General features: G+C 40.6%; 1 protein-coding gene across 1 annotated transcript in view; it reads left to right on the top strand.

Moving 5' to 3' along the window:
* Nucleotides 1-19,569, top strand: part of LOC140493745 (doublecortin domain-containing protein 1-like) — a 621,788-nt gene that overhangs the window by 536,109 nt on the left and 66,110 nt on the right. The window contains exons 38-40 of the mRNA XM_072592573.1: nt 4,794-4,903; nt 6,449-6,514; nt 7,682-11,269. Of these exons, the coding sequence (XP_072448674.1) occupies nt 4,794-4,903; nt 6,449-6,505 (167 nt within the window). The 3' untranslated portion in view covers nt 6,506-6,514; nt 7,682-11,269. The remainder of the gene's footprint in view (nt 1-4,793; nt 4,904-6,448; nt 6,515-7,681; nt 11,270-19,569) is intronic.

Here is a 19,569-nt window from a genome sequence, read left to right as displayed (position 1 = left end):
CATCTTCTGCACCTAGTGCAACAGAGTCTGCAGAAGCCACATTAGTCTGAACAGCTAATTATGGAGTCACCCTGAAAGTGGAAGAGGGTCATCCCCATCTGCAAGGGACTGCAATCATAATTGTCAGTATCCAGTCATCACGACAACTTCCTGAAACTGACTCAGGATAAAATGTGAACAGGAGGCTTTATTGTTTGAATTTAAAATTTGCACCATTGTTTTCTTTATTCAGAGAGTAGTAAGGGTATGGAATGCTTTGCCTGCAATGGTAGTAGATTCGCCAAGTTTAAGTGCATTTAACTCGTCATTGGACAGGCATATGGATGTACTTGGAATAGTGTAGGTGGGTGGGCTTCCGATTAGTAAGACAGGGCGGCGCAACATCGAGGGCCGAAGGGCCTGTACTGCGCTGTAATGTTCTATGTTCTATGTTAACCCTTCATGGTCTCACCCTTCCTTATCCTTGGAACTTCCTTCAGCCCCACAACTTTTTAAGATATCCTCAGTTCTCCAGTTCCAGCTTGTTGTACATTACCCATTGTAATTGCCCACCATTGCTGGCCGTACCTTCATCTTTCAAGGCCCTAAACTTTTGATTTCTTTCCAAAACCTCTCCACTTCTGCTACTCTCTCTCCTTTTTAATGTTACTCCTTAAAAGATTCCACCTGTTCTTCTTACGTGGCTTGCATTATGAGCCTAGATGACACGAATATTGAACAATTCAGATCTCAGAGTCATACCAGGTCTGATTGAAACTAACTTATTCTTTAACTGTGCTTGTCGGTGACTGAACACATTCGTAAGAAATTGTCCCTGTACTTTAATCACACAATGATTATTTATTAAACAAGAGAATATTACCTGCAGGATTGTTCTCCTCGAACGCAATAGTTGTGTTCCTGTGCAACACTGTGTTAGAGAAAATCACACAATATAAATAATGGGGCCTATGGGAAAATCAAGCTTGGGGCAAACCACCAAATGTACCAGTCAAAATCAAAGCAAAAGTAGTAGTAGCGCAGTCGAAATAAATCTTTAAATCATTATAATAAAATAATATAGTAAATTTAACACTTTAACACTAAAATCATTATGTAGAGGTGCTGCTGTTGACCTGGAGTGGACAAAGTTAAAAATCACACAACACCAGATTAGAGGCCAACGGGTTTATTTAGAAATACTAGCTTTCAGAGCGCTGCTCCTTCATCAGGTAGGTAGTGGAGCCGGATCATAGGACACAGAAGATATAGCAAAAGATCAGTGTCATACAACTGTTGTGATATATTGAACAAACCTAGATTGCTGTTAAATCTTTCATCTGTTAGAATGGGTTGCAAGTTTCGATTCATTAATATGTAAATCTCAGAACTTCTTTCAATGCAGAATTCTATTTGCAGATACATTTTATTTTCTTCATAAAACATGCAATCTGTAGGCAGTCAATCTATGTAACATAGAACATAGAACATAGTACACAGAAAAGTACAGCACAGAACAGGCCCTTCGGCCCATGATGTTGTGCCAAGGATTATTCCTAAGCTAAAATAAAATTACCTAACCAATGCACCCCTCAATTCACTGCTGTCCCTGTGCATGTCCAGCAGTCGCTTAAATGCCCCCAATGACTCTGCTTCCACCACCATTGCTGGCAACGCATTCCATGCATTCACAACTCTGCATAAAGAACCTACCTCTGACGTCTCCTCCATACCTTCCTCCTAATATTTTAAAACAATGACCCTCATGCCAGTCAATCCTGCTCTGGGGAATAGTCTCTGGCTATTGACTGTATCCATGCCTCTCATTATCTTGTATACCTCGATCAGGTCACCTCTCTTCCTCCTTCTCTCCAGAGAAAAAGGTTCGAGCTTAGTCAACCTCTCTTCATAAGACAAGCCCTCCAGTCCAGGCAGCATCCCGGTAAACCTTCTTTGCACCCTCTTCAAAACCTCTGTATCTTTCCTACAATAGGGCAACCAGAACTGGACACAATATTCCAAGTGTGGTCTCACCAGGGACTTGTAAAGCTTCAGCAAACCCTTGCGGCTCTTTAACTCAATGCCCCTGTGAATGAAAGCCAAAATATCATATGCTTTCTTAACAACCCTATCCACTTGGGTGGCAACTTTAAGGGGTCTATGCACTAGGACACCAAGATCCGTCCGTTCTTCCACACTGCCAAGAATTCTGTCTTTAATCCTATACTCAGCATTCAAGTTCAACCTTCCATAATGCATCACTTTGCATTTATCCAGGTTGAACTCCATCTGCTATTTCTCAGCCCAGCTCTGCATCCTGTCTATGTCGTGCTAAAGCCTGCAAAAGCACTCGATACTATCAATGGCACCTCCAATCTTTGTACCATCGGCAAATTTACTAATCCATCCCTCAAGTCATTTATAAAATCTACAAAGAGCAGAGGGCCAAGAATAGAACCCTGCAGGACACCACTCACCACTGACCTCTAGGTCACTCATCACTGACCTAACATTTTATAAATTCTAACTTTGGAAATAGAACCGGTCTGACTCAAGATTGGAATACAGACAGACTCTAACCTCACACCTTTAACACATTGTCTGAGCTAAAATGTCACCGTTTTTTTATAAAACCTTCAATTATCTAGGGAATGTTGGGAATCTAGGGAAGTTCTGAGATTTACATATTAATGAATCGAAACCTGCAACCCATTCTAAAAGATGAAGGACATAACAGCAATCTAGGTTTGTTCAATATATCGCAACAGTTGTATTGCACCATGATCTTTTGCTATAAATTCTGTGTCCTATGATTTGGCTCCACGAGCTACCTGATGAAGGAACAGTGCTCCGAAAGCTTGTGCTTCCAAATAAGCCTGTTGGACTATAACCCGGTGTTGTGTGATTTTAACTGAAATCATTGAGTACAGCACTGTGCCTTTCGCAAAACTCTCCAGCAGAAAGCGCGTAAACCGACTGACCACATGATTCTGATGCAGAAGTCCAGCTTCTTCAAGATTCTCTCTGGGTTTGAAATAAAGCTCCTTTTAAATGTAGACTATTGCCAGTTTCAAATTAAGTTTCAAGACTTGCAGCGCTGATTGCATTGCTGTTTTAGCTGAATACACTGAATGTGCATTTTGCAGATAGAGGATCCTGAGGCCGGTACTTTGCTGTTCAGTTAAGTGCCGGGGATGGAATCACGTAACAGTGAACAGGAGTTTGTTTCATAAATAAAGACCACAATTCACTAATCATATTACAGTCAAATCACATTTTAAAAATGTGCGTTATAGGAGAACTACCGGTATATTACACTAGAAAAAACAGTAAAGATTTTATTACAGGTATCAGAAAATAATTCAAATTTACATAATTTCTTTTATCAGGGCAACATTAAAGATCAAAGAACAAAGAATAATACAGCATAGGAACAGGCCCTTCGGCCCTCCAAGCCTGCGCTGACACATTTTGCCCTTCCACACTAAAACTGTTTTCACTTACAGGATCCATATCCCTCTGTTCCCTTCCTATTCATGTATTCATCCAGGTGTTTCTTGAATGCTGCTGTAGTGTCTGCTTCCACACCTCTTCTGGTAGCATGTTCCAGGCACTCGCCACTCTTTGTGTGAAAGAAATTGCCTCACAAACTCTTTTAAATTTCCCCTGCCACACCTTGAACCTGCAACCCCTACATCCTGGGGAAAATTCCCATACTTTCCACTCTACCCATACCATTCACAATATTATAAACTTCTATCAAGTCGCCTCTCAACCTTCTGTGTCTCAGTGTAAACAAACCCAGTCTATCCAATGTTTCTTCATAGCTAATACCCCCAACACCAGGCAACATCTTGGTAAACCTTTACTGTACCCTCTCCAAAGCATCCACCTCCTTCTGGTAGTGCATATTCTTACAAATACCAAGCACTCCAGTGAAAAGTTATCCCTAACTCCATATTAAGGTTTCTCGCACAGGTTGGTACACTGCATTGGGTTTCCTCTCAGCAAGTTTCTGCATATTCATCTAATGCTTTTCCTTTAAGCTGGAATCTCTCCCTGAGACACCTAAAATAAACTGCAAGATAAATTCTATTATTTTAACTTCAGAGAAAACAGAAGTTTACAAAATTCAGTTTCCCCGAGATGTTCTTTTCCCTCCACATTTCTCACTACAGCATTTAACACTTCAGCCTGTTCTCTTGCAAACACACATACACAGACTGACTGACCTTTTGGATCGTTCTGCCTCTGTGTGTTCCAGGACCCCTATCACTGGGCAACAGTGTAGTTTTTTTTATTACTGCACTGAACTATTCACCTCTTAACCCCATGGTCACAAGACCACATTAAGAAATGCCAAGCTCCTCAATGTCAAGAAAGCTAAAATCATGACTCCCCCTTCTTAACACACAAAACACACAAGTAAAATCACATGTTGTTCTCACACTTGGCTTCACATTTTTTGACAATGCTCCTATGAAGTACTTCAGTATGCTTCATTGCATTAAAGGAACTATGTAAATTCAAATTGTTGCTACTGTTTATATGGTATAAATGTGATTGTCAAATGTTTCTTCATTACACCCTTATATTGTTCAATAAAATACTTGTCCTCTGGATTTAACTGGAAATCGTTGGAAATGCAAAACTTGACAATAGTTTAATTCCTACTACATACTCTACTGACACTTTTATTATGTGCATATCTAATATGTTCAGATGTGAGTACCTATTATAGCTGTTGATGGAATTAGTTTCTAAGAAAGAATAGTAACATTCACCAACCACTAGTTTTTTTCTCATTCTGACAGCGAGTCGTCAAAGAGTGGAGATCAGAGCCAATTATGCAAAAGTTCTAAAAGAACAGGGACAAGATGCTACCAACATTGTCATCACCTCCAGAATGATGTCTAAAGCACAGGTATACATTAATTGAAGCATTTGTGTCCTCTGTAAAGAGAAAATACTTATTGGAAACTTTGGTTTCCTTTTCAATTGGTGTTTCCCAGTAGTAGGAGAGGGGAAGCATTTGAGAATTGTTTTGGATGATAGCCAATGTTTTAAGATGAGCGCTAGGCCACTTACATACATCATGTAGGAGCTTAACATGTGCTGCAGGGCCTTAATAACATTTATTCAGATTTTAGCACAACTCCCGGACATTTTACAGATTTAGATAACATCATTTTCTACATTAAGGACAGTTGTTAAATAAGTGCAACGTTGGTGTGAAATGCAAGTGCTTCATCATACCACTAAATTTGCAGAATAAGTCCAAAGCATTGGTGTTCTCCTCAGTTTCTGGGCAATATTCATCCATCAGCCAACATCGTGAAAAATAAATAAACTAGTTGTTGTCATATTACTATTTTTATGGCACAGTTGTGTGTAAACTGGCCATTACATTTTTGATTGCAAAGTGTCTGGCTGGAATTCTCATTGGATGCAGGAACTGGTGTGAAATGTTTGGAAAGAGTAAAACCCTTCTCTCTGGATGTTTTAATTAAGGTTGCTCAGGTTGAGAGCTGAAAGAGTACGGCACTCCCTCAGTTCTGTTCTGGGAGGGTCAGCCTGGAAACATGCTCAAAGATAGATTTGTCTGTTCAGAAGCAGGAGAGAGGGGTTTGCACTTTTTCCAGGTCCCAAAACCTTCTGTGCAATGAGGTGGGGAAGCAATCATTGACCTGTGAATTTCACAAAGATGCCCCGTTAATTGGCATGAAGACAGGAACCCCATCTAATTAAGGGTGGCAGTCAGACTCAAAAAATTGGAAAGTTATTCAGTTTGAGAGAAATAGCAGGCAGCACTACAACTGCACTTCAACATTCTCAGCCACTTTTTTATAAATGAAAAAGCAGAAAATGTAGCCTGGCCACTGATTTACAAGCAGACCTTTAGCAACACCCACATCCAGGGCTTGCAGGTCTACCAGGAATATTGGTTCCCTGGATTGCCATTGGTTGTAGTTCCAAGCAACTGAACTGATCCCCACTGCTCCCCTACCCTACCTACACTGCATCAAGAAACTAGAGGCTGACTGGGAACTTCCAGTGAACCCTTGCTCAACAGGTTATTAGTGAACCCAATCGATTATCTGCCTTGTGGGTTATGCTGTGCGTGCAACCAGGAAACAAGCATGCCAACTAATGCCAGTATTTTGGGGCTTCATCCATCTCTGTTCCCAATGTCAGTACGATCTGGCAATTTCTCTCAAGATATCAGGATGGGTCTTAAGTCCAGAATCTTCTGACCCAGAGGCAAGTCTGTTATCCACTGAGCCATTGATGCCATCAAAAGACCTTAGCGAAACAGAAGCATTCCATTTCGGCTGTTTGTTCCAGGATTTTCTGTGGCTCATCAGCTAGATTAGTAACTTAGAGAACATGGAAATTAATGTAAGAGAGAGTTTTTTGTTTAACCATCATTCCTTGATTACACTTCTCAGCTACTGTTGTTTCTGAACAGGGTTTGGCTCCCAGTCCTTTTCTGGCCATTCTCCCAGCCAGAGAAATTAATGAATGAACTAGACAGGTAAGTAGCAAATCACAATCAATCTTCCAACATAATGATGTCGTAATGTAATTGTTAGTACTTTCATCTGTATTGGATCAAGCATAATTCTTACTTTTCTCATCGAGTGATAATGGAGAATCTGAAAAGTCTCTGTTTATTGTCCAATTCTGTTATTTGAACTTCCTTAGTGCTGTATTATCACGGAACACATTTAAGTTGTGAAGTTTGTAGAAGTGGTGTAAAATTCTGTCGACATTCAAATTCTGATGGAAGGTACAGGTTTTGCTATGAAATGTGATGCTTACTGTAAAATAACAGCTATCAATTCCTATGATTTTCAATTGTATTTTTATTTGGACTATCTTGTATATGTTAATATATTTCTGGCATTGCCTGTGTATACTGAATACATTTCCAGTGATCTCCTCAAATGGTCAAAATATTCCCAATAAACATTGAAGCACTCCTCGAAGTTTCCATAGCTTTTGACATACTCCAGTGTTATCCTCTTAATTTCAGGACTTTGTAGCCTGGGGTCCAGGCCCTAGATCTCTCCAAATAGTCATTTGTTGCCCTTAGGAATTCTTCTAGTGGCAGCATGGTTGAGAGGGAGGCACAAGTTGGGAATGGTCCTCTTCAACCTGTCTTATCTGAAGTATGAGCAATATTGAGGCAGATAGTGAATCCATTTGCCTCCGGGCCCCTGGGCTATTTGTTAACCTCAGTCTCATATTTGAAGCCATGCCGTGTTCAGGATGTGTTTGTCAGATCTCCAAAGCTCATCTTCCATTGCCATTTTGCCATTGGCGAAACCACAACCTTGTATGAAATAAAGAAGTCTGCATTTATGGGCAACATTATGGCAATGTGGAGCATTGCAATCCATGAGTGCAACAGGTGAGACTGTTGTACCTGACCGAATTTGGCAAAAATTGCCCTGTTTGTCACATCATAATTCATTCCAGGCTGAAAACAAGTAACCTGACCACATCATTTTCTTACATTAACTGTTAAACTCGTTTTAAGATCCTGGAAAACACAACTGTAAATATAAGCAATCTGTAAATTTGGTAGAGTCTGTAAAAAGGAGGCCTAAGATGGGTTTGACGTTGGATGTGGAGTTACCTTTAATGTAATCTTCCTCCCAACCAACTACAGCTCAATTTTCTGGTTTTCTCATTGCAGTGAGAATGTCAAGGTCAGAGAGATCAAATTCTGAAAACCTGCATTTCCCTGATAAGGAATTGGAATTGCTAAATTGCAATGGATTCCTGTCATTAACCCTTTCAATGTCCCAGCGATGGAGCAACGTTGAAGCGATATTGCATTGGAATTGAAGACGCTAGGGAAAAGTTACAATCTGTTTGCCAAAGAGATGCTGTGAAACAAAACCAGCTGCTCTTCTGCTTGTTCGATGTTTTAGATGTTTCAGGCACTGAACTACAAAGCATTTGAATTGGGCCAAATGAGATTGAAAATGAAAAAGAACTTCTTTGGAAGAAAGAAGATCAATGCCAAGCGATCCTTTATTTTTAAGAAAGCAAGTTGTTAGTATTCATGAAATTAGCAACTATGCCAAAAGCTTTATCCATTACCTGCTGTGCAGTCAATTTCCAGCTGTAGCAACATAAAGTAAAACTTCCCCTTAGAATCCCAGGAGAAAGTGTGGACTGCAGATGCTGGAAATCAGGGTCGAAATGTGTGTCGCTGGATAAGCACAGCAGATCAGGCAGCATCTGAGGAACAGGAGAATCAATGTTTCGTCATTCCTGATGAAGGGCATATGCCCGAAACTTCAATTCTCCTGCTCCTCGGATGCTACCTGACCTGCTGTGCTTTTCCAGTGCCACACTTTTCAAGTTTAGAATTATAGAGTCATACAGTATGGAAACAGGCCCTTCGGCCCAACCCGTCCATGCCAATTAGTTTTCCTATTCTGAACTAGTCCCATTTGCCTGCATTTGGCCCATATCCATCTGAATCTTTCCTATGCATGTACCTGTCCAAATATCTTTTAAATGTTGTAATAGTACCTGTCTCTTCCAATTCCTCTGGCAGCTTGTTTCATATATGCACCACCCTCTTTGCGAAAAGGTTGTCCCTCAGGTTTCTGTCATCTTAAACCTTACATAAATTTGTATAGCACCTTTCAATATCAAGAGACAAAGTGCTTTACAAACAGTAAACTACTTTGAAGTGCATCATTCTTGTATTGTAAGAAGCACAGCGGCTAATTTATACACAAGCTCCCACAAGTGGAATGATGTAGAAAAACAGAAAATCTGTTCGTAATGATATAGGTTAGAAAGTAAATATTGACCAGGGATAATTCCCCTGCCCTTACTGCCATGGATCTTGTTTATTACCAGAGAGGGTATGCAGGGCTTCATTTTATGATCTTAATCAAACGTCCAACAGGGCAGCACTCCTTCAGCACTGCACTAAACTGTCAGCTTCGATTTTTCTGCTTAGCTCATAGAATGAGACCTGAATGAATCACAGAATCCCTTCAGTGTAGAAGCAGGCCAATCAGCCCATTGAATCACATCAACCCTCTGAAGAACATCTCACACAGATCCACCCCCTACCTTATAGCCCTGCATTTCCCTTAGTTAATCCATCCAGCCTGCACATCTCTGGATTTTACAGGCAATTTCCCATGGCCAAACATCTCTGCTCAAAGGATTTAAATTCCACCCTATCCAGTTGTATGAAGAAGTGGGTCCTGGCATCAACCTTGAATTATTAAGTTGTAGCTTTAAGATTATGCCCCCATGGTCATGGTCAGACCCTCGCCCACCAAAGCGAGTAGTTTCACTCTACCCCATTAAGTCCTTTATGCATTTTAAAGACTTCAATAAGATAATGGCATGATCTTCTGGACTTTTCTATACTGCGAAGGGATGCAAGGTTCACATATCCAACTGGACAACATTTAACCCTTAAGCTCCAGTATCAATGTGCAGAATCTATATTCAGTGCACTTGTTCCAAGCCCATACATCCTGAGGCAGAATGTATAACATGATGGGGGTGGTCTCTGTGTTGGAGAGCACTTGGATCAGAAACACCAGCTGGAGATCGAACAGGTGGTGAGATTATTAACTGTACAGCAAGGACAACAACATACAATGATAGAACAGAGTCCGTGGAAGAGCTGAAAACAGTGGCTTCAGTCTTCTTGATGCTCAGCCAGAGGTTGTTGAAGTTTAACAGAGCCTGGATTTTATTGCCTCTAGACTCGCCAATTCCACTGCATTTCTTGTTTGTCTCCAGCCGTCCACCTTCCATGAACGAGAAGTCTTCCCAAACTCTGCTGTCCCTATTCTAACTTGGCCCTTGTTCCATTCACCCATTACACATGTTTCTTTTCATTCTCAAGTTCCTCTGTGGCCTCATGTCTCCTTAGTTCTGTAATGCCCTCCTGCACTAACTTGCTCTGATTTCACTGAGTCTTTCCGTTGTGGTCACAAATTTTTATCATTCTACCATTGTTGACCATGTCTTCAGCTCCCTAGACCCTGAACTCCTTCTTTAACATGATCCTTAAGATCTAACTCCTTCAACAAGCAAATGATCGTCCATCCTAATATCTCCTCACACGTCTCAGTGTTAATTTTTTTTCTGGCCATGCTTCTATAAAATGACTCAGGGTGTTTTATTATGTGAAAGATGCCAACTCAAATTGATAGAAACATTAGAGTGTGGGATCCCATGAATTTGCTGTCTGTGGAATTCAGTAAAAGTAGGCTGCAGGTTCTGTTTGGAGCAGCGTGTCTGCATGGAGTAAAATTAGAAGTAATAAAAATGTATTTGAATCCTTGACAACCCCACCATCATCAATCAGAACTTAAACTGCAAACTTCAAAGCTGAAATCATGTTTATGTTTCACTTCATAAAAACTATCCCCCCAGGAAATTGTGTGTACCTTAACTATACTCTAACTTAATTATAGGCTTGTGCTGGAAAGTAAAAATTAAAATGTGTTTATTTTAGATTGAGTCATCTCTGCTTAAATATAAATAGAAAGCTTTTAAGAAGCTTTTGTAATTGGATTTGTTTAACTGGACAGGACTTGCTGCCCACCAGATGATGTCATATGATGAGGGCAAGTGACAGGACGAATTACGAAGTTTAAAAACAAAACTTCACAAACACAGTTAACCTTTCTGGTAAAATCATAGGCAATTTTGAAATTTGGAAGCATTTTTACTCTGCATATGTGATTCTGAATATTTGGTGAACGAGCTATTGAAAAGTGAAGTCATGAAAGAATCCTTAGCTCAGAGCACTTCAACCAAATATAGTTGCAGCAGCAAAGCTGCTGCTGATCTCAAGAGTTTAATCCCAGTGCTTTGATCCCACCTTGATTAAAAACTTGCTGACTGAACAGAACTGAATTACAGATAACACTGTTACTGGGCACTGCAGAATACTGGCTACAATTTATTGCTACTGCATGAATAATAAAAAAGGAAAAAAAGAAAGTTAACTTAGACTGAAAAGGCTAAACAAAGAAATCCTGGCCCCATTATCTCGCAGTTAGATAAGTATTGCCTAGTGCCTCATCATCTCCTGTGTTGGTTTAGCACTGACTAGAAATAATGATTTAATGATTGCTGCTTCAAGTTTCAAGATCTTTCTCTGTGCAACCTTCTGAAATTATTGTAATGCAATCAGTGTTTTTCTTATTTTCACAGTGGTCTGATCCAATCACAATCAACCACAAAGAGAGAATGTATTGAAATCACATGGATAATCATTATACTTCTGGTAATTCTACTAAATAAATGGAAGAAATGTTGACGCTTTGTCATGCATTTTATATGGTGTGTTGTAGTCTAACAAAAGAAACAACTTGCATTTATGTGGTGCCCTCGACATCCTAAAATGTTTCACAGCTGGAGAAATTTAGTCATTGTTGAAATGCAATAAACACTGGGGTGGCATGGTGGCTCAGTGGTTAGCACTGCTGCCTCACAGCGCCAGGGACCTGGGTTTGATTCCAGCCTCGGGCAACTGTCTGTGTGGAGTTTGCACATTCTCCCAAGATGGCAGCGTCCTGTTAGGATCGCATTTGCTGGGCTCCATTCAGCAACACCAAACCGAAGATACAGGACCCCTCCCAAACACTTTACTGTGAGTAAAACCACAGTAAAGTAGCTAGAAACCTGAAAAAAATCTATTTACCTTTGTCCTTGCAACTGGAGAATGCCGAAGAAAGGAGGAAGCTCACCCACAGCCGGGGCCACGGTCCAACCCCCTGAAGCAGCACTGGTTGAGTGCTTGCCAACAGCTGGCCAAATCTCGCGAGATCCTGGCGAAGCAGATCCAGGAAGAAAAATTGAAGAGAGATTGACTCCTGTATCTGCTATGCTGCAAGACTTGGGCTGCAGGGGTAGAGGCAGAGACTGACTCCTCCAAGACTGGATTGAAGCCCTGAGAACACAGATCCACAGTCTGTTGGATCTGGTAGATGATCTCGAAAACAGGGGCAGAAGAAAGAACCTGCACATTGTTGGCATACTGGAGGGGATGGAAGGTGAGCAGCTGGTGGAGTTCTTAGAGAAGTGGTTCCAGAGTTCCTTAGTTTGGAGGCTGAGAAGGGAAGGGAAGTTATGTTAAGGGATGGGTGACGTATTTATTTTTAGTTTTCTTGTCTATAGTATTAACCTTGTTCTTGGGTGTATTTTTTTCTCTACCGGATGGTCGGTATATATAGTATGACGATAGCTGTTAGGAGCTGAGAGGGCAGTAGGGATGGTTAGTAGTGTTGTGGGATATGTAAATACCTCCTTTGAATGGGAAGGTAAGTTCCTCCAATCAGTGCCTTTGGCGATTTTTTGTTTTTGTGTTTTTGCTGTACATAGATTTTGTACATTTTGTAGATTAGTTGGCTGGAGTTATTTTAGTCTGCGTAGCTTTTGGGTTTTGTGGATTCTTTTGCATTAAAGCTCAGTGATCTGTAGTTCGAGTTCTTCTTTTCTGGAGTCTCGGTGGTGCTATGGAAGGTTATCGCTAAGGATATGTTTAAGTGGTGCACCTGGAATATTAAGGGAGTCATTCACCTGTCATGAGGAAGAAAGTTCAGCCTTAAGGGGGAGAGGGTGGATGTTACCTTACTATAAGAAATACACATGGATGATGCAGAGCATTTGAAGCTGCAACTGAATGGGTAAGACCAGGTTTAATTTTCATCTTCCATGGGCCATTTTAGTTAGAAAGAATCTCCCATTTAAGTTATTAGAGTGCATTAAAGACACACACGGGAGATTTGTAATCCTTAAAAGCTTTGATACGTGGGGAAGAATACAGGATCTTAAATGTTGACTGTCCCCCAGCCCACCCCCTTAAATTATTGACAGACGCACTTTCTCGCCTCATTAACCTTGCATCTCAACATATCATCATAGGAGGATATTTCAATTGTCTCACAGACCTGACAGTAGACAAATTGCTCAAAGGCCCGCTGATATCTTATTTGTGTTTTAAACAATTAAGGGATTTGTGTGCTGAATTAGGGTTGGCAGATGTTTGGATGCACCTTCACCCTACTGGCAGGGACCTCACGTTTTTTTCGAACCCACGTAAATGCCATACCAGGATTGATCTTTTTCTGATCCCTGCAGCACATCTGGGCCCTGTGGCACCATGTACAATTGGCAATATCACTATTTCCAATTATGCGCCAGTGTATTTAATGGTTGAGAGTAAGGATATGGCGGTAAGCTCGAGGCAATGGTGACTGGACTCCTTCATCCTCAAGGATAGCAAGTTTATTGAATTCTTTTCTACTGAGTTCAGGGCCTTTTTAGATATTAATTCAGGCTCAGCCAGTAGTCCATCCATTCTTTGGGAAACAGCTAATGCCTATGCTAGGGCTTGGTTATTTCCTATTCAGCCAGTAAGAAGTGACAGATGGGTAAGCAGCAAAGCTTGCTCGAGAAGTGTCTGAAAGTAGCTGAAAAGGCATATTTTGACAAGCCCTCGCTGGTTAAACTGCAGACGATCACAGCACTTCAATCTACTCTGAACTCCATGCTCACATGGACAGCCGAGAGGGAGCTTACATTGGCAAGTCAAAGGCTGTTTAAGCATGGGGATAAGCCGAGCAAGTACCTAGCATACCTTGCAAGGAAAAGGAATGCTCCCCAAGCCATTGCCTCGATCACAAAGGACACTGGAAATTTGACCTACAATTCTAAAAGAATGAGTGCAGCATTCCGGAAATTTCACTCTGAATTATGCCAATCTGAAAGCTGTGAGAGTGGGCGGGTTAGGGTGGAGTCGTTTTTAAAGAATTTGGACCTTCTGGGAGTGACCCCTAAACAAGAGTCTCTCCTTAACGCCCCATTGTCAGAACAAGAGGTGCAGGAGGCTGTGAGGCAGCTCAAGAATGGAAAGGTGCCGGGTCCTGACAGGCTCCCCAGTGAGTTCCATAAGGAATTTATAAGTATATTGTCAGGGCTGATGCTTAGTATGTTTAATGACTAACATAGACGTGGCCTTCTCCCACCATTTCTAAGAGAGGCGAACATCTCTCTCATTCTTAAAAAAGAAAGGCTGTGCTTCCTATAGACTCATTTCACTCCTGAATGTTGACTTCAAAATCCTATCTAAGACTCTGGTATTAAGGCTCGAAACTGTACTTCCCTCCATTATTAAGGAGGACCAGACAGGATTCATAAAAAGTTGCAGATCGACAGATAATGTCAGCAGATTACTTAACATGATTCAAATATGTCAACAGCAGTTGGTACAGGGATTGGTGATCTCCTTAGATGTGGAAAAGACATTTGACAGGGTCGAGTGGCTATATTTTTTTCATACTTTGAAGTGATTTGGCATGGAAGAGACCTTCATCAGATGGGTCAAGGTTTTGTATACTGATCCTTGTGCCTCAGTCCTCACCAATAGTGTATGGTCAAGCAATTTTAATATTTGTAGGGGCAGTTGACAGGGCTGTCCCACATAACCATTGCTTTTCACATTGGTGATCGAACCGCTGGTAGAGGCAATATGCAGGGATCCCAATGTCACCTCTCCAGAAGTGGGGACGAAGTGACATAAGATCGCACTGTATGTGAATGGGGTTCTTGTCTTCTTATCAAACCCAACAGTGTCAGTGTTAGACCTGAATTAATGCATCAATTTATTTGGTGGCTTCTCAAGGTATAAGATCAACTTTGCGAAGTCAATGGCCATGTCCAAAGGTGGTCTCCCAAGAGTGCCTGATCCTGAGGGAGGATCTCGGTTCCCCTTTAGATGGTTACGGGAGTGCATTCTCTACTTAAGTATATTTATTACTCCTGTTTTTGATTGGCTATTTAAAGCCAATTTTGCCCTTTATTCAACAGAATCAAGCAGGACCTTTGTAGATGGGAGATGCTTCTGATCTCTTGGTTAGGTCAGATAGCCCTCGTTAAAATGAACATTGTGTCCCACCTATTGTATCCTAAGTGAATGCTTCCGCTGCTTTTTACTAAGCAAATATTTAGAAGACCGAATGGCTGGTGTAGTTCTTTTATCTGGTATCGCAAGCGGCCCCTAATTAAGTTGACTAAATTGCAGTTACCTTACAGACTGGGAAGAGTGGGCCTTCTAGATATCAAAACAATCAGTTAAGCTCATTGCTATCTTACGTGAATGATTGGACCCAGAGGGACCCTCACTCACTTTGGTTGGACATCGAAGCAACTCAGGCAAGGTGCCCCCTTATTAGCCTGCTGATCTTAGACAAAGTGAGAACAGTTAAGGAATATTGCCATAGCCCAATAGTCATCAACACTGTCAAGGTGTGAAGGGCAATGCATCAAGATGAGACCGATATTGCCAAAACATCATTTTTGACACCTACAACTGCTCTGTCAAGCATTCAGCCAGAGATGATAGTCTCTGGGTTTACACTATGGGCAGCTAAGGGTGTATCTTGCCTGGGTGATTTATTCAAAGTAGACATACCGATGTCTTTTGACCAGCTGGCCTGGAAAGAAGAATTGCCCAGTAGGGACCTCTTCCAGTTCTTTCGAATTAGAAACTTCATACAAAAAGAAACCACACTTCTAATCAATTCTTATAGATCTGACATGGAGAAGGGAGTGTTGAGTGCTGATGGTACATTACCTGTTAGTAACGCTAATCATCTATTGGGAGAGTGTCACTCGGATGAGACCGAACGGCTTTGTAGGATAAGGGAGAGGGAGTTGGATGTTGAGATCTCTTCTGAAATATGGGAGAATATCTAGAAAAATGCAAGAAGGATCTTGATTTGCAACAGGACCTACGCCTTGCTATTGAAGATTCTCCACAGGATCCATGTGGCCCCAGACCGCCTCACTAAATTTAAAGCGAGAGTATCTCCAATCTGTCCTAAATGTAAAGTGAGCATGAGCACCCTCACTCATTGTTTTTGGTCCTGCCACAGACTTTGGGCACACTGGAGCGCTGTGGTAGGCGAAATAGAGGAGGCCTTGGGGACAGAGGTGGAGAAGGACCCCAGTATCTATTCTTGGTTTTGTTAATTCACTTTCATTGGTGGCACACAAAAAAACAGGTTTTTCAGTATCGTCACTTTTTGTGCCAAGACAAACATTCTATGAGGGTGGGTGTTGTAAAATCCATGATTGGCGTAAGCTAATCATGGAGCACAGGCCTGAGGACTTTCTTGTGAATATGGTGCACCATAAAACTGAGAATTTCTATAAGATGTGGTGGCCCTTTTTGGACTATTTGGATACAAATTTGTCCACCATACTAATAAGAGTCTTTATATAGGCATGCCAATTCTATGTAATGGATTTAGTATCCAGAGGGAAGGGACTATGAACATATGAATATGTATAACCTTATGCCCTCGATGATCGAGGACTATTGCTTTGTTTTGCCGAGCTGTGTTATGGTTATTATCATTATTAGCATTGTTAAGATTTTCCTTTTTTTTAGCTTAGTTATTAGTTATTATTTATTTATGTAATTAACAGGTTTCTTTTCAAATAATAGTTTGAATTGCTTGGTTTTGTATTTGTTGTAATATTCAAAAGAAACATTTTTCTTTTTTTATAATAAAAATATATTTTTTAAAAATGTGTGGAGCTGGAAAAGCACAACTGAACAGAGTGAAAAGCTCATGTTCAAAACATCGATTCTCTTGTTCGTCGGATGCTGCCTAACTTGCTGTGCTTTCCCAGCACCACACTTTTTGTCTCTGACCTCCAGCATCTGCAGTCCTCACTTTCTCCTTCAAGATTTCTGTACTACCTCATTCCGGTTACTGTATACATCTCCAATTTGAAGCATTCCACTATTAATTTGATTTTGATTTGATTTATTACTATCGTGTTTACCAAGGTACAGTTAAAGGTGTTGGCTGATGTGCTCTACAGGCAGCTCTACAAGTGCATCAGAGTAATAGAACAGAATGCAGGATGCAGTGTTACAGATGCCAAGAATGCACAGAGAGAGATCAACAGTAACATTTTTTGTTGATGACTGAGCTCACTGCTGATCGGCCCCAAGCTCTGGAATTTCCTTCCTAAAGCTGTCCACCTCTCCCTCCTCCTTGACTAAACTCTTGGAATGAGCTTTCAGCATCAATTCCTGTACATGGCTCAACACAATTTGTGAAATTTCTTGGGATTTTGTGGTAGGTCAAAAGCACAATATAAATGGAAGTTGATATTGTTATAACATTTAACCACAAATATGCAAATTTAAATCAATTCATGCTACATGTATGAGGAACACAGACTGTACATAAGCTGGGTCTTGTGTGTAGCTGGTGTTGCTGGGAGCTGCTGTAGACAAACCAATGGATATTGGACCCTCAACCTGTCCATGCAAAGGTCCAAACATCTGCTTCAGGCATTTCTAAAGGAGTACTACATTTATCATTTCCCAAAATCATGGTTTTACAAAGCACACAAAAATTGATTTCATGCTTAACATTGCACAAGTTTTCCTACATTTACTTTTAGTTGACTTAAAAATGGGTAAAGATACTGCTTTAAACTAATGGACTGTGGAAGAAGATACTACATTTAAACAGGTTTATTGGGAGGTACAAATATTTGGAGCACTGTGCCTTTGTCAGATAGCTAGAACTGACGATTATAAACTGAAGTTGCATGATTTTTACCTTTGTTCACCCCAGGCCAACACTGGCACCTCTACATCTTTAAACAAAGGATTACTGGGACTCATGTGTTATATCTACAAGGTAATCTTATTCAAGCAGTGGGGGATGCTGCTAGATACCTCAGTGTATGTTGAAGGTATTTTTGGCCAGAGGCTTTGGATTGGTTCTTAAACCAGGACCAGTTGTGGGTGGTCAGGGGTATTCAGCACAGTAGCAACTTCTTGATTATTTCCAGGGTGAGTGGCTACAGGTTTGCGTTTGGACAATACAGCAGAACCATTCATCCTGTGAAGGAGAAATCACCTGTCTCCACCCCCAACATTCCAAGCAGCTGCCCATTCTCTTTGTCGTTGCAAATTGCCTCCCTGAGAAAAAAAAGGGGAAACCATCTTCAGACACAATGAAAAGGCAAATCATTAACCACTGAATGAAAAGTCAGGCTTTGGTGAGAACACATCTTATATCTTCCTGGGAGAGCCAAAAGGCATCAGAAGGAAGCAGCTTATTGATGCCTGCAATCTAGATTAGAGCCAGAAAAGTACTTCACATTTTTCCAACCCATATTATTTATGTCTTGCCTTGTCTCTATGTGTATCTGTGTGCATGTGTATGAGTTATTTTTTCTTCTTTTAAACTGGATAGGTTTAGCGTTATCAGTTTGTAATACCTTTTTTTTGCCAGTGTTTGCAATAAATAGCTATTTTCTTGTTAATTACAGAAAGCGGATGAGTGTTTTTCTTTAGCCTGGGCTTGTAGGTCAGATAAGTTAGGGACTTTAGATAATTTAATTAAATCTTTTGTGACGATTACAGGAGTAATGGGGCTTGGTTTTCAATGCACGATCCTAGTGAGTTGTGGCAGTATGACCCACATGTCAAAAACAAAAACAAAAAGCACACAAAGACAAGAAACGATTGGCACATAATTAAAATAAAACTCTTAGTAGATTGATGATGTCTACATGGCGTGTCAGTGGAAATGAAGGAGAATAATAATTTTAACAGGATGATGTGAGATAAAATGATATACCAAACTTATAGTTCCTGAGGTCCAATTGGAGTCATCAAATGTTTTTGTGTTCTCACTGCTGTTCTGTCCTATTTTGCAAACAAATAATTAAGGAAGCACAGTTTTATATTAGGTTGTCTTCATGAGTTAGAGGAGGGAGATGCATAGAGATAGTCTCAAACTTGTAGTGCTATTATAGCACAGAAGACCATTCAACAGATACTGAGCCAACTACAGATCTCTGTAGAGCAATCTAGTCAGTCTCATTCCAACCTCCATGACTTTCCAAGTTTACTTCCCTCATGTGCCCATCCAATTCTCTTTTGAAATCACGGATCACCTCCACCACCTTCATAAGCAATGAGATCTGGTTCATTACCACTCACTGTCTCAGAGTTTTGCCTGAACTTCACTATATTCACATGCAGTTTAAAAGTTTAAGGGGTGAATTGACCTGTTTTCAAAATATTAAGGGGATCTGAGAAGTTTGTCCTTTGAAGGCACATTCACACTTAAGATCATCTAACAGATGATATCCAACATACTAGAAGGTATAGAAGATATCATGTGATGCATGAATGACGTTCATATCCATGGAACAATTAGGAAACAACATGGCTAAAGAGAAAAAAAGAATTTTGAAAATGTTGCAAGATGCTGGCATGACATGCAATGACAATTGTGAATTTTCAAAACTAACAATAAAACTGTTGGATCATATTGTCCCAGCTAACAGAAATCACAGTCAATTTGCAGAAGCTGAAAGCTATCAGAGAATTTTCACAACCCAGGAATATAACAAACACTAACGGTTCATAGATATGTTAAAACCAATGGGAAATGAATTATCCCAAGTAAATGAATACCTAAGGTAATTCTTGGAACAAGATCCATGGTGCTGGACTGAGCACCAACAGCGGGCATTTGATTT

Source organism: Chiloscyllium punctatum, chromosome 22, assembly GCF_047496795.1.
Source record: "Chiloscyllium punctatum isolate Juve2018m chromosome 22, sChiPun1.3, whole genome shotgun sequence".
Taxonomy (NCBI): Eukaryota; Metazoa; Chordata; class Chondrichthyes; order Orectolobiformes; family Hemiscylliidae; genus Chiloscyllium; species Chiloscyllium punctatum.
Note: the sequence above shows the minus strand (reverse complement) of the source record. Positions and strands in the feature narration are given on the sequence as shown.